The 14694-nt window shown below is 38.4% G+C and overlaps 2 protein-coding genes across 2 annotated transcripts; one reads left to right on the top strand and one right to left on the bottom strand.

Annotated features, from left to right (window-relative positions):
- The first annotated feature begins 405 nt into the window (after positions 1-405).
- On the top strand, positions 406-7293 carry LOC121319355 (TLD domain-containing protein 2-like). The gene is made up of 6 exons (XM_041256712.1): positions 406-539; positions 2011-2229; positions 2485-2637; positions 2717-2812; positions 3179-3252; positions 3735-7293. The coding sequence occupies exons 1-6, from the start codon at positions 510-512 to the stop codon at positions 3868-3870; spliced, it is 708 nt and encodes a 235-aa protein (XP_041112646.1). The 5' UTR covers positions 406-509; the 3' UTR covers positions 3871-7293.
- Positions 7294-7303: 10 nt separating this feature from the next.
- LOC121319357 (potassium channel subfamily K member 15-like) lies at positions 7304-9951 on the bottom strand. The gene is made up of 2 exons (XM_041256713.1): positions 9358-9951; positions 7304-8347 (listed from the first exon to the last, which is right to left on the bottom strand). Exons 1-2 carry the CDS (start codon positions 9638-9640, stop codon positions 7443-7445), a joined length of 1188 nt encoding a protein of 395 aa, XP_041112647.1. The 5' UTR covers positions 9641-9951; the 3' UTR covers positions 7304-7442.
- Between the last annotated feature and the right edge of the window lie 4743 nt (positions 9952-14694).

Raw genomic sequence — 14694 nt, 5'->3', positions numbered from 1 at the left:
TAACAACAAGCCCAAAGCCAATCACACAATCTTGCTGTTTATTGGGCTACTAACCTGTTTTTGGTTAAGAAGGTGTTTATCTGGTGAAACCCGTGCTCGGCTTCTTCAAGCAGGAGTAGGTAGATAATTCAATACCCCTCTCTGTCCTAAAGCAACCCGCATGGTGTAGCTTCACAGCAAATGTATTCAAATAGGGGAGTCCCATTAGTCTACTCTCCACAGACAGCAGTGCCTGACAAGGCAGAGGAAATGTCGAGTCAGGACAGTCCCCGTAGCCGCATACAAGCGTTGTACGGAGGGAGGCAGGGAAGGAGGGACGGAGGGAGGCAGGGAAGGAGGGACGGGGGAAGGGAAGGTGGGCGCGTCTGATTATCCGTAGTGTTTATGTGGGTGTGCTTATGAACATGGTCTCACAAACAGAGCACCGCTCGGACAGCAGTGTTGGCAGCGAGAAGTCAGCTTTCTTTTTTATACAATCCAGAAAATACAATGTTTCTTCGATAACAAAGATGCTCAGAGCGATGCATTACTCCCCGTTGGTGAGTACCATACACTTGTTTTAAGTATATATATATATATATATATATATATATATATATATATATTATATATATATATATATATATATAGATATATATATATAGATATAGATATAGATAGATAGATAGATAGATAGATACGGGTATGCTGTTGCTGATAGATTGCATTAATTTCGACAATTGTAAATATATTGGCATATTCTAGCCTATTCTATATAATTCAACTTTCTCTAGTTGACAAAGCAAATAGACAGCCTACAGTGCTTCACAGTGTAATAGTACTGCCGGTCAGTCTTAGTCAGGATTTCAACTGTGTTCCCCAAAGATACCTTAAACTTTTTTGTGTGTGGGGGGGGGGGGGGGGGAGCGACGACAAAGGGTCATCGAGACATTTGGACAATTGTCACTGAAACTGCATACTGTATGCACAAGGTTTTCATGAGCAAGCCTTATCCCATATGTAATTAATTTTCGAGCATGTATTGTTTGGACTGTATTGCATTCTCTATCGTCTGTACAGTAAATATCCCTAAAGAGATATATTGTTCAAACAACAGATTTCAATGACCCCATGCCTGCAGTGCTACTACACATATTATTTATTGACTTCAAATGCAGAACGACTGGGTGGCGCATTTTGTTGTTCATTTAATCTCCCAAAAATGAGTCTTTGCAGCATGAGTCTCCTGCCAGATAAAATAACATTTGTATGTGGTTCGCAAACATTTAGTTAATATGAGAATCCAGCATCTGCACTGAGCAGAGCTGAATATAATATATATATATATTGTGTGTGTGTGTGTCTGTGTATGTATGTGTGTGTGTGTGTATATATATATATATATATATATATATATATATATATATATATATATATATATATATATATATATATATATAAGCTTCATCTTAATCATATGTGATTTAATTGTAATGAAAACTGATGCTGTTCTTTTTAAAATTGCAGTTGATTACACCACCAGCACTAAAAACAGAAACGCACTTCTGTTTACTAAACACTGGTTACACACCTGTCCATGCTATGTTTGTTTAAACAATAGCATGAGGTGAAATGTTGTGGCAATGTGTATACTGTACACATTTTGGAGAACACCTGATCTTTCAGAACTTGTCTTTGGTGTTGTAGACTATAACAGCTCTTTAATATTTGCAATTATGGTTCTGTAAATTAAATTGTGAAATTTCTATTATCCATCAAACTATAATTTTGATTAAAGATGAGGGGCCCTATTCACAAAACTTTAAGGACTGTTTTAAGGATGTTTTGCATTTATTTTTTGTGTTCAGGGTTTTTGAGTATTTATAAACATTTTCTAAAGCTAAACTGTACTAAAAATTAAAATTCAAACCTGCTCTAAAACAATTAGAAAAACAAACAAACAGAAACAGGCTTTTTTTTTTTTTTTTTTTTTTTAAAAATGGGAGAAATCTAGTGTGCTTTAATGTTCAGGTCAACCATCTCAATGAGGCCCCAGTGTCTGAAGAGTCCTCGGATGAGGATGATAAAGAACGTGAAACCTACAGGTCAACAGGAGCCGGTGAGAACTCTTCTAACAGCAGCCTCGGTGCTGAGAACACGTGCCGACCCCCAGGCATCAGCAACGAGGATTCCTGCGAGCCTATACTAACTGAGGAGAGCAAGGTGCTGCTGGGGGAGCAGATTAAACAGGTACCTGCGAGGCTTGAGCTCTGTAACAAGCTGCCGGCACTAGCCTGCTTTAGACTAACAAGACTGCTTACCTGCTTGCAGGTTTTATTATATTGCACTCGCCCACTTTGTCTTAAACTCTAGGTTAACAGCAAATGTATTAAACAGCCATCCTGGAAATGTAAGCTTGTGGGTATACAGTACCCAGAATTGTTATGTCTATACTTTGTTCTAATCAGGTTTTAATATAGTGTGCACCATACTTTTTTCTGCTAGATCGCCATACACTTTCCTCCAAGACTCACAGGATGCACTTGGACCCTGGCGTACAGCACTATGAATCATGGAACCAGCCTGAGGACCCTGTACAGATCCATGCATGGACTCGATTGCTCCACATTTATAGCCATTAAAGATGCCGATGGCCAGGTAATCTCCAGCCTTATTATCACTGTAAAAGAAAGTTAACCTGTGTTAATCATGATATTAAGCTCTGCTTCTGTCCCAGGTGTTTGGTGCCTTCTGTTCCAGTCCATTGAGGGTCAGTGACTGTTTCTATGGAACAGGAGAGACTTTTCTTTTCTCATTCTCGCCAGAACTTCAGGTAAGGTGATTGTGATTATTATTGTATTATAAATTGTTTTTCCCAGTGTAACCACCTTGCATTATTTATTTCTAAGGGTTCCCGTTTATAATGTTGATTCCAAATGCCTGACATTGCTTTCAATTGTATAATACTAATCTGGAATATTTTAATGTCCTCCTCCGCCTGCATGTTGAACTCACCTGTGACCTATAGTCAGATCACACCGTAGCAGCCATGTCCTACTCTAAAACTGTGGTATAGACAATAACAGCAGACTCGTCTGCTATTAAGGTAATAATGAATTTTATCATGTAAGAGTCCCTAAAGCCATCTATCATCATGTGTTATAAAGTACAGATTATTAATCCCATAATTTCTTGTCAGGTATTTAAATGGACAAGTGAAAACTCCTTCTTTGTCAAAGGGAATCTAGAATCTTTTGCTTTTGGGGGAGGGAGGTAGGTATTCATTTATGTTTTTATTGTGTGCTCTGTTGTCTTTTTAATTATACGCAAACAGTAAAAGCTGGGTTGTGCTGTAACCTGCTTGCGTTGATGTCATTTGGGAGTAGAAAGCCTCTTTTTTATGTTAGCAGTCTTTCTGAGCTTATTGCAATTACTGAAATGATGTAATTAGACAAGTGTCTTTATAGTAGTAAGAGCTAGCGCCATCTAGTGAATAACTACTGTGAATCAAAACTTCCTTTTTGTATTGCTTGACCTGAACACCGACTATATCAAAAAGTAAGCAAAACACACTATTTGATTAGTTGCAGTAAGAAACAGAACTGTGGCTTGTTGCTACCACCATTAGGTTTGTAGGCAATGTAATACCAATCTTGCCAATCGTACCAGGCAGATTTTGAACAATGGGTTCATATGCTAGTGCTTGCTGTAACTCGCAGGGGAATACCATGTGAGCTGTCTGTCTTTTCCAACAGGGGAATTTTTGGATTATGGCTGGATGGAGACCTCTACCATGGAAGAAGCCTTATGTGTGATACTTTTAACAATGACATTTTGTCCAAAACAGAAGATTTCTTTGTGCATGTCTTGGAAGTATGGACTCTTAACTGACAAAGTGTGATATAACAGAAACTGAGTCACAGGATCAGTTTTGTTCCATGGAAGCCAGCACTGAATACAGCACTTACTGTACTGTACAGGATTTGCAATTGTGACAGAATTAATTCCACGAGAAGACAGTGCAACAGGTGGTATTGTACTTTTTATAAACAGTAACACAGTTTGAGCCAAAATACGTACAGTAAGTTTCTGATCTAAAGTTATGTGCTTCACTAAAGAGGGTAAGGCAGCAATACAATAACCACACAACCACTTAAATATCCAGCATGTGATGTACCACTCTCCATATTGCCATTCAAAGGGCTTGTTCAATAACGGTAGCAGTCAACCTTGCAAATTCAGTGCTTATAAGCGAATGTACCAGAAAATAAGTTCTATGCAGCTTGTGTTTTCTGGTTATTCTTATGCTAATATAAAAACATAATTTGTTCAATTGGAATTGATTTACAATTGAAATGCAGGGCATTTTTGGCTTTAAAATGTGCAAAAATTGCAAGTGTTAAGTTTTTTGTTTGCAGTTTTGTTTTGTAAAACATCCTATATAGCCTGGGCTTCCTAAGCTCTCTAATAGTGTGCCTAATCATTATAGATCACTGCCATAGAGGGCTGCATGGAAAGCTGTTCAGCAGCACTAGCACTGTAAATGATTAACGGATTTCTGTTTTTATCAAAGAGTAGTAGAACCTGTCTTTCATGCTCAAAAATAAGCACACATATGAAATATTTTACCTGGATTTTTGTGTCTGTTTTACTCGCGTCTCATGTTTGTTATTTTAGAAAATCGCTTATTAGGAGGAACTTCTGTAATGCCCACAATGTGTTCAAGGTGAGAAAGTGCCAGTATTTAAAGATCTATACAGTCAGATTTCACAGTGGAACCTAATACGTTTATGCTGACTGTAAAGACATTTCTTTAAATTCAAACCCCCTGAGTACTGTATATTTGTATATACCGCTAATCCATGGTCTCATTTTAACGTCATATGTTTGTAGGAAGTCTGTATAGTAAGAAGGGGTTATCATTTTCAGTAAATAAGGGTAAAATGGATTGATAAAGCTGTTCCACTCCTGTCTCTGTGCTTATTAAACAATGGTACAGTTTGTACTGAAACAACATATTTTATGACTAAAAATATACAGTATTTCTAAATAACAAAAAATCTTCCCACACTTACTACTAAGGAAATGCATTTTCCAAATTCCTGAGAAAAACAAAGGACAGTAAAACACAGTGCACCTTAACAGAATGAACGTTTGGCTTGTGCAGGTGGAGAGGCGTCACCCCCTGGACCCTGTCATTTAGGACGACAAAAGAAATGAATTGTAGTTGCTCACTAATTCACGTTAATCATTCTTCTTGTGCCTGTTGCGGAAATCACTTAAAGAATCTGAAACCAGGGGCAAGCTTTGTTTCTAATACCTATATGTGTGTTGGGAAAATTGCAAAAAACATTATCTCCACTAGAGGGAGCTCATGCTATATAAATACTTCATTATTACACACAGTATTACAAGAAGCGGCGTCCTACATTCCCCTCTGTGCAATGGTAGGAGGTTATAAACGACTGGCTTACTAGTAGTAAATTCCACCTTGTGTAGAATCCAGCTATTTTTTATATTGTATCTCAATAGGCTAAGGATGTTTGTGGCACCTACAGACCGCTACAGAAATGGCATAAAACATAAATAAACAAACCAATAGTATAGCACTTCCCCTGCCATTTACAAATGTATTGATTAGTGCAACCAGTTTGAAATATTGAGTCAGGTGACAGCACCAAGAGACATATTAAAGCTGCTATAATGAATTAAGCGTGTTCCTCCTTGGGTCTTCTATACCCACAACAGATAGTGTGCAATTCAAATTTACCATTTAGAATTCTATCGCTTAATTGGTTTACCATTTATATGTAGAGCAATATTTTTATTAGACATCAGTTGAAGTGGGACAAGTGTTTGAGAGGCAACATAACTGTGTTCTGAAAAACATTTTATTATACTGTTTAATACGTACACAACCATCCTGCAAGTATTGGGACAATATTGGAGCATGGGGGTTTATCAATTGTGTGTATATGAAGATGGCAGCCCTCACATTCTGTAATATATAAAAGCTTTTTCAATTACAATAGGCAAGACAGCCATTCTGACAGACTTTGATACAGCATACTACAGCAGACGCTTAAGGTATAACACGCTGACAGTGTTGTGGCAGGTGTTTCAAAGCATATCTTGGGCATTGACAAGTGCTTTTTGTTTTACAAGGTTGTTCCCCTGGCATGTAAGGGACAGCTGGCAGGAATATTAATCTTCCAAAGTGTTTTCCTGCTTTGTTCTATATTTAGCTTCCTTAATTGGCTATTGACTAAAAACAAGTGGTTTCCTGGTTTGAAATGTTTTTTTTGTTTTGTTTTCCCATGTATTGAATTATTTCAAAATAAGAGTGCATAACACTGCAAATTCACACAGGACCATACCATTGAAACTGCATGTTCCTGAATGACTGACATTATAGCTGTTCATTAATATTATACATTGTGCATTGCTCATGTATTCCACTTGTCATTCTGAGTACATGGTGTAATAGATATTGGATCACAGGCAAAGCTGCTGTTTTAACACACCAGTGAAAGTGCACATATGCAGTAATAATGTTAAACTACAGGTACAGTCATCTTCGATTGCAGTCTACTGTATGGTTTTGTACAGTTAAACTGTGGTCTGAAGTACTGCTATTGTACGCTTAAACCATTAACCATTATACTGGATTTGGATCTGCTGCTTGCTGTATGAAAAAAAAATGTTGTCACCAGGTTTCTATTGGCAACCATATCATGCAGTTTAAAGTAGCCTAAAAGGAGAGGTGTTTGTATACAGTACAGGGTGGCAGTGCAGGGTGGTGCTAAACTGGATCTCAAGCCCTCTCAGGGAGGTGCCTTTGTGTTCATAGCGTTCAATATGCAATGCAGTGCCTTCAAAAGCAATGAACTTCAATGAGCAATATGGTACATTTAGATGTATTACAAAAAAAAGGGACTGTATTCACATTCCCTATCAAATTTTATTGTAACTGTACAATTCTACAAACAGTGGTTTTGTTGTTGATGTTTTTTTGTTTTTGTTTTTTTTGTTTTGTTTTTTTACAATAAAGGTTGCATTCAATTCATAACGACAAATTTAAAGAGCAGGAAGTCTTTAAAAAAACTAAATAAAAAAATTAGCAGGCTTTACATAAATGATTGCACAATCCCAATCAACACAAGGGTAGAAGCTGCAGATGTCTTTGTTGTAATTGTGAATTATACTGGTTGTTTGAAGAGAATCAGCGCTGCCTGTTACATACTGTCATGACATGATCCAGTGTCATGCACAAGCATATGGTATGTACAGTTATGAGAAACCAATGAAGTTAAGAATAAGCAATAATATATATATATATAGGGGTTTTTTGGGGGGTTTTTTTCACACTGTTCTCTTCAAGGTATTCAGGTTATGCCTTATAGTTTCACATTATAAAAGGTATTATCAAATGTGTACAAATGCTGTGCTCAAGTGCTTCTGATCTACACAGACTTTCTTCTGTTTCTCAGGTACTCCCTCATGCTGCAGCAGTTGGGGGATAGTCTGCTTCCTGGGGAGGACAAGGCTGTGTTGTCTCGTGTACTCAGAGAAATACCATTGACCTTGTAGGAAATGGAGTTGAAGTACACCGAGCTGTGCTCGTGGTGCGAGGGGGCAGGGCTGTCACAGTTCTGATAACGGTAACACATGCAGGACCATAATGAGCCGATCCGGGGCTTGGCTTTGGAAGGACGCTGCCTCTGCATGTCTTCCTGGTCGTCCATGGCCAGCGGGATGAGGTTGGTGCGGCTCGTCCCTTCTTCCATGGGCAAGAAGAGTGTGCTTTGGCTCCTGCCGTCTTCCCCCATGCTAAGGGTGATCATGCCCTGCTCTCTTTTCATTGACTCCTGCTCCTCTGCATCCCTCCTCTCGTCTTCCGAGTTCATGGTCAGAAAACGGAGAACCACCAAGTTGAGGAAGGCCCCGATGACAGTCAGCCCCACCAGGATGTACATGAAGCTGAAGGCCACATAGGGGGTCTTTTCCTGGAGGTCTTCTTTCTTCTGAAGGGCCACAAAGTCCCCGAAGCCAATAGTGGTGAGGGTGATGAAGCAGTAGTAATAAGCGTGGAAGAAGGTCCACCCTTCGAAGTGAGAGAACACGGCTGCTCCAATGCACAGGGTGCTGATGCAGGACAGAAAGCCAACCAGCACCATGTTCTCCATGGACACCTCTTTCTTCCTCATGCCGAGGCACTCTTTGATTTTCCACAGCAGATACCGAACAAAAGTGTTCATTCTTTCACCCAGACTCTGGAACATGACCAGGGTTAGAGGGATGCCCAGGACCGCATAGAACATGCAGAATACTTTCCCAGCATCCGTACCAGGTGCAGCATGGCCATAACCTTAAAGACCAAAACAAAAAAAAACAAAAGTGTAATCCTTGCAGTTCCTGCATAGAACTAGAGCCCTCAAAATCTAAAAACAAAATATTTTCACTGCAGGGAAAAAAGGAGATTTGATATATATATATATATATATATATATAGAGAGAGAGAGAGAGAGAGAGAGAGAGAGAGAGAGAGAGAGAGAGAGAGAGAGAGAGAGAGAGAGAGAGAGATAGAGATCTGTTCAGTGTGCAAATGTGTATGTTTAAATTATATCTCTAAAATGAAAATGGGTGGCCAAATCTTAGAACTAATATTGAAAAATCTTTTTTTACTGTTAGTATTATTTCAGCGAGTTTGTTATGCCACCTCTAGTGTTAAAAGTTAATGAATTACAGACATGTAAATAAATCAAGGCATAATTTAAGAAGTGTGGCGAGATACATATTGACGTTTTACACTGGGACAGAAATATCTTAGCTTATCGAAACAATTAGCCGTGAAACAACACACATACATACAACACAAATGAACTGCTACAAACTTAAGGTGATATGGTTGAAAAAAGTGAACATTGTTGTCTATTAAACAGGTATTCTAACAATGTCAGTCCCGTTAGATTGCATGGCTGAAACAACAACTGATCATTATAATGAAGCAAGCTACAAAACTAAATGGATGTTTGAAAATGAAAATGTACACTTAGTTACATTTAATCAACAACCTGTTGTGCCAAACCAATATACTGCACAATAAACGTGCGACTAAAAATATACTTCTGAATGATTTAATAACTCAAAGTTTCTTAATGTTAAATTATGTGAACTGTAAAAATGAACGTGGGCTAAAACATTACTGAATTGTGGTATTATAAAATAATGATTTCGTTGAATTTAAGTGTGTTTGTGAAGGTGTTTTTTTTTTTTCTTGTTTTAACTGTGCATTCTTAACGTTGAGGTGTATGATATTGTACTGTAATAATAATAATAATAATAATAATAATAATAATAATACATAAACGTACTTACCTATAGTCGTGATTACTGTGATTGCAAAGTAAAACGAGCCGGCGAATTTCCATTGCCTCCCAGCTCGATGGGGTTCAGTTTGCAAAACCACTTTCTCGATCTCTCGATAATCTTCGTCGGTGAATCGGTACCTCTTCTTCATTCCGTTGCGTTTCTGCTCCAGGATCCTTTTCCTCGCGCTCTCAGATTCAGATTCCAGGGCATCGAATACAGCTGCCCCCACGAGCAGGTATGAAAACATGCAAAGGATCAGAGAGAGCGTTCTCACGTTCTGCTTCTTCATCTTCAGAATGTGAGAAACTGGACTCAGACAGAGGAGGATGCGAGGGTGTCGAAATAGCTGGTGCAGTGCTCGTATCACTGCTCTACCGTGACAAGACGACGAAACTTATTACCAATATTCGCGTGACACGAGCTAATATGCTGCACTGATTTCTGTGTTATTGAACGTGCTATTTTCTTCAAAGCGATGGGGTTTATTTTCTTTCTCCTCTAGACTGCCCAGCTGCAGCTGCTAACATTTTGTTTGAAACCTCATTGATCAACTGCAATTACATGCACTACAAAGTAGTACCTTTCCTGGATATAACTCATTTATTTAAAATCGATTCATTACTTCTTCAAACAATAGGTTGTTCGTTGCGTATACGAATGCGTACATATAAACATACTTACATGCATGGGTAGTTGTGTGCATACATGCATTCATACACGGATGAATTCATCTTAAGTTCTAGATTCCGCATAAACCAATGATAATTTATAAAACACAAAACAGTTAGGAAATCAAATTTATGTTAATACATGTACGCTAGCATGCAACTATATTAATGCGGCCGGTTATTCCAGGATTCTAAATTTAAAGTCCCTTTAGATGTAAAAGCAGCCTGTATTTAATCGTGTCCTGTTACAGAAATGGGTAATCTTGACACGTCATCTCATTATTAGGATATTTCGTGCCATTTCCCCAGCATCATCAGGGCATTACCTATTACAAGAAGTGGTAGCGGTTATTTGCCAGGTCGATGAATGACAGAAAAGGAACGGTACAAATCTACACTGTCAATATCCCATTTTAGTGGTGCGAGGAAGAGGTTTTATAACAATCTAGGGTTGAAACCAATTAACTGTTATGTCATGAACAAAGGTTAATGACTGCGTCGATCTCTCTGGCTGCTCTGCGTGTGTTTGTTCAAGGGGGTGGCCGTGGTACTGAAAGTGTTCATATGCGCACCACCGTACTCGGCAAATCTTTTAAACTATCGTAGCTTTTTCGTAGCATAGGTTTATACACCTACACGCGCGCAGTCTTCTGGATATTTGCCATATACTCCGCTGCTGTGCTCGTGTAACACGTATCTATGTTATGGTTATTCACAAGGAAAGGTTGCTATGTTATAAAGTTAACACTGTAGGTTGTTTGAATTTGTCAGAACGCAGGCGCGTTAAGCGTTCTCCTCAGCTCTGTTATTACAATTACATAATGCTATTAACGTGTAATAAACGGTCAACAATTGACTAAAAAAATCTGCCAAAAAAAGTTATTTTACAGCGTGAAAAAATGATCTGGGTTTGTTGTTGTGGAAAGGTCTTATTTTTTTCCCATTGTTTTCTTTCCATCACAGAGCTAAGTAAATCGTTTCATCATTCCTCACAGGACTGATTAGGTACCTAATGAAACACAGTACAAGTAATATGCAATTCTGAAACAGAATCACTCGTTGAAATCTCTCATTAAATATTGCATTGTTAAATAATGACCTGGGACCTACTGTATTTCTGAGCAGTGTCGGTGGCGATGAATCTTTAACATTTTACTCTGTGGATTTCTGAGAAAAATTCAATCTAATGCTGAAAAAAGAAATGATTGCAGAGGGAGAAAAAAATACATATCTTGTCTTAATTCTGCAATCTAAGAACCTTTGATGAATAACTTTATGTACCAGAGCTTAAAAAAATAGTTCTGAGAATCAAAAAGGTATAGCATGATAACAAAACAGCTTGTCATTGAAATATTTTCAGATCTGCCTTTGCAACATGTTCCTGTGTTATTCGTCAGTTATGTGCCAGTTATTATCCAGGTATCTGTTCTGAGGTAGGCTTTGTGTTCTGTGTTTATTTACAGCACTGTAGTCTGCAGGAGTGGCTCATCCTTCTCGAGAACTTACGGCCTCAGTTCTATTTTTACTGTTCATTCCATCACATTGAAACATCTTACCTTGCTTATCAAATGGGGTGGCATTGTTCAAGCAGTTTAATATCTGAGTTTTGCCTTTTTCATTGCATAAGTTGTTCTTTGATTGTGCTTCTTCTTTGTGAATTTGACATGTTAAATAAGCATTTAAGCATAAACATTACGACTTGAGAATGCAGCGACCGGTCACACTATCACATCAGGGGTGGCATCCATCAAATCTGTAGTTGTTTTAGCCTTGCATTGAATTGTATTGTATAAACATACCCGTGAAGATAAATTGGTGTCATAATTCCCACAAGAACAATTGCAGTTATTAACAAAACTCCACCATTCATTTTGGGAGATCTCCCATTTGGAAACAGCTGTCATTCTCATATTTCAGTACCTCGATTATCTGGTCTTTTGGAGCGGGCAGGCTTGTTTACAGACAGCTTGGGGATTATTTATTATTTTAACTGGTGCATTTCCATCTAGCCGGCAAACATCAAACAAACACTCAGGACTAGAAATGCCATAAACAGAGGAAATGGGTAGAAGGAACAGTGTGAGATAAGGAACCAATTAAATAGGTTTCAGACAATCTAGCTTCCAATTAGAAGGGTTCAGGGTGGCAATAGACCAGTTTATGAGGCCAGAGTATAACCAGAATCAAATACATTTTTCATTGCAAAGTTGTCTTGCCAATTGTCTGCAGTGTTAATGTAATGAATCCACAAAATATGAGTATCCAAACAAAACACCATGAAATACTGCCCTAACCCATTGCTGGCATTGCCTGAGGCTCTGTACTACTACACAGCTGATATGTGGTTCTTCCGAAGAATTCGGGAAGCCGTGGAAACCTCTTGCCTGAGTGTTGTTGCTATGGTAACATAAGTAGCTGAAGAAGTTTGAGCTTGTCAGCATGTTGGTTCCCTTCAGCTCATAGTGTAAAAACATAACTTCATGATTAATAAGCCTTGCTTAATGTAACTTGGAAAGGTCAGCCTGCAGTCGACGGTATAGCTGAGTAGAGCTGTCCTATTCCAGTCTGCTAACTGGATGTTTCTGTTTGCTGATTGCATGATGTTTATGCTTTCTCTTCATTTGTTCTGCTATTCTTATCATTTATTTCCTGCCTGTGTAGTATCTCTACCATTTATCAGATTGTAAACTGTGCTCTGAATCTGTACTGCTCTGACCAGAATCAGTGAAAATCAATTATATCTCCGCTTCATATCTCAGTCTGGATGAGGGCCAAGTGTGCAGCAGAATATCTTGCATCAATTTTCCACAGAAACATAAGGGGGGGTTCAAAAATAGACTGAAATAAATTTGTCTGTCACAACAGTCTTTCAGTGGTGGTCAGAGATCAAAGTGCAATGAACTGAAACAGGTTCCGTGCACAATGGAATAGCACAGCCTCCAGCTGTAATGTTTGTATTGCAGCTCTTTAAATGTCATATGGATCAATAACCCTGGCGGCACATTGAGTTTTCTGTTGAAAAACCATCCTTGGAAAGAAAGAGTTTGGCTAATAAAGCACTCGATGGTTTAATGCTGGCTCTCCATTACTGAGAAGTGTTTCTTGTTGCTAGCCAGCGCTTCACTGGTGGCAAGAGGTGGAGCAGCATTCGACTTCCCAGCAATCAGACCATGCCAGCTGTACCTGCTGCTTCTCTGTTTGACAAGTTGTCCACTTTTTCAATTGTCCAACACGTGTTATCAGGTGGCAGATTGTTGGACAACATCCCTCTCAACTGATACCATAGTTAAATTACATCTTTACCTAGCTGTGAAGCCTTGTACAGCAAAACAATAGCAGCTGATACTTTTTGTTTTGACCCTCATAACCTGAAAGGTCGATCACTTTCAACAATCAGATTTCAATGCAAGCCTGATTCGGCTCAGGGGAACACTTTTTCTTGTACATGTGAAGAGTCTGACAACGTTGTGTCTTGATTGATGTAAAGTAAATGTTAAGTGATTGCCGAGTATTTGATTACAATTAGTTTGTGTGATTTGACCATTAGAGCCCAATGAAAATTAGAAGTGTGTTAGCTCATTTGGTGACTATTCTGTTGTGTACAAAGGAGGGTGTCTAGAAGATAAAACATTGAACTACGAGAGTCTCAATTATGTATGCAGTCAATAATAAGGCTGTTAATGTAACTTGAAAAGGCCAGTGTCCTCTATGCAGCCTCCAATCAAGGGTACAGCAATCAAGGGTATCTGCAGTCAGTATATGAACGTACTTTGTCAGTACTTAGGCCATAATTAAGAAATAATGACTGTATTTCTATACTGAACATTACCTATACCTTAAGAACACAGCTTATACTTTTAACTGGTGAAATGTTGAGGTTTTTTATTTATAGAGAGGAAACAAACTTTACACTTTGAGAGGTGCACAGATTGAATTTAGCACTTTTCTTCAAGGCCAGCAAAACCTGGACAGAAGTAACAGCCCAACTAATAAATTGAACCTATGGGTTATCTGCAAGCTTCAGACTCTGTAATGAGTCCCAGTTTGCCTTTGTTGTTGTTTCCTAAAGCTTTGCCAAAAGCTCTTATTGTAATTTTTCTAGACTGGCGGTCTAAACTACAGGACAAGAAAAACATTAAACAGAACTACACCATGTTAGCTACATTCATTGCTTTCCCCATTTGAAGTACAACTATCTAGAACATGTCATTTGTGTGCATTTACTAATGGGGTGTTTTGTGTGCAATACGCATAAGGGAAAATGAAAAATATTCTGGAAGCATGGGTAATACAGTGTTGTATTTTTCATATATTTAGGCTGCAATAGGTAACAGTTATCAATATTTGTTTTTGGTGGAAGGGGGTGTTTAAGGCATACATTCAAAGCAGCACGCTAACAGTCAAGTTGAATTAAATGTTGTTTTCTTCTGTAAGTATGCATGTAGACGACAGGCCATATAAGATCTCCGAGTATCTTGTTAGCCTTTTTTATAGCTTCCCCACATTGCCTAAATGTCTTCATCTAGGCAATGTGGGGAAGCTATAAAAAAGGCTAACAAGATACTCGGATACATTGTGAAAAGTGTTGAATTTAAATCAAGGGAAGTAATGTTAAAACTGTACAATGCACTTGTAAGACCTCATCTTGAATATTGTGTGCAGTTCTGGTCACCTC

This window comes from Polyodon spathula, chromosome 8, assembly GCF_017654505.1.
Source record: "Polyodon spathula isolate WHYD16114869_AA chromosome 8, ASM1765450v1, whole genome shotgun sequence".
NCBI lineage: Eukaryota > Metazoa > Chordata > Actinopteri > Acipenseriformes > Polyodontidae > Polyodon > Polyodon spathula.
This window is presented reverse-complemented; position numbering and strand designations above follow the sequence as displayed.

Excerpts from the sequence above, each read along its gene's own strand:
- LOC121319355 (XM_041256712.1), top strand. The coding sequence starts at position 510 with ATGCTCAGAGCGATGCATTACTCCCCGTTG. Across the intron at positions 540-2,010 it reads CGATGCATTACTCCCCGTTG|GTCAACCATCTCAATGAGGC; the intron begins GTGAGTACCATA and ends TTTAATGTTCAG. Across the intron at positions 2,638-2,716 it reads TTAAAGATGCCGATGGCCAG|GTGTTTGGTGCCTTCTGTTC; the intron begins GTAATCTCCAGC and ends CTTCTGTCCCAG.
- LOC121319357 (XM_041256713.1), bottom strand. The coding sequence starts at position 9,640 with ATGAAGAAGCAGAACGTGAGAACGCTCTCTCTGATCCTTTGCATGTTT. Across the intron at positions 8,348-9,357 it reads CACAGTAATCACGACTATAG|GTTATGGCCATGCTGCACCT; the intron begins GTAAGTACGTTT and ends TTGGTCTTTAAG.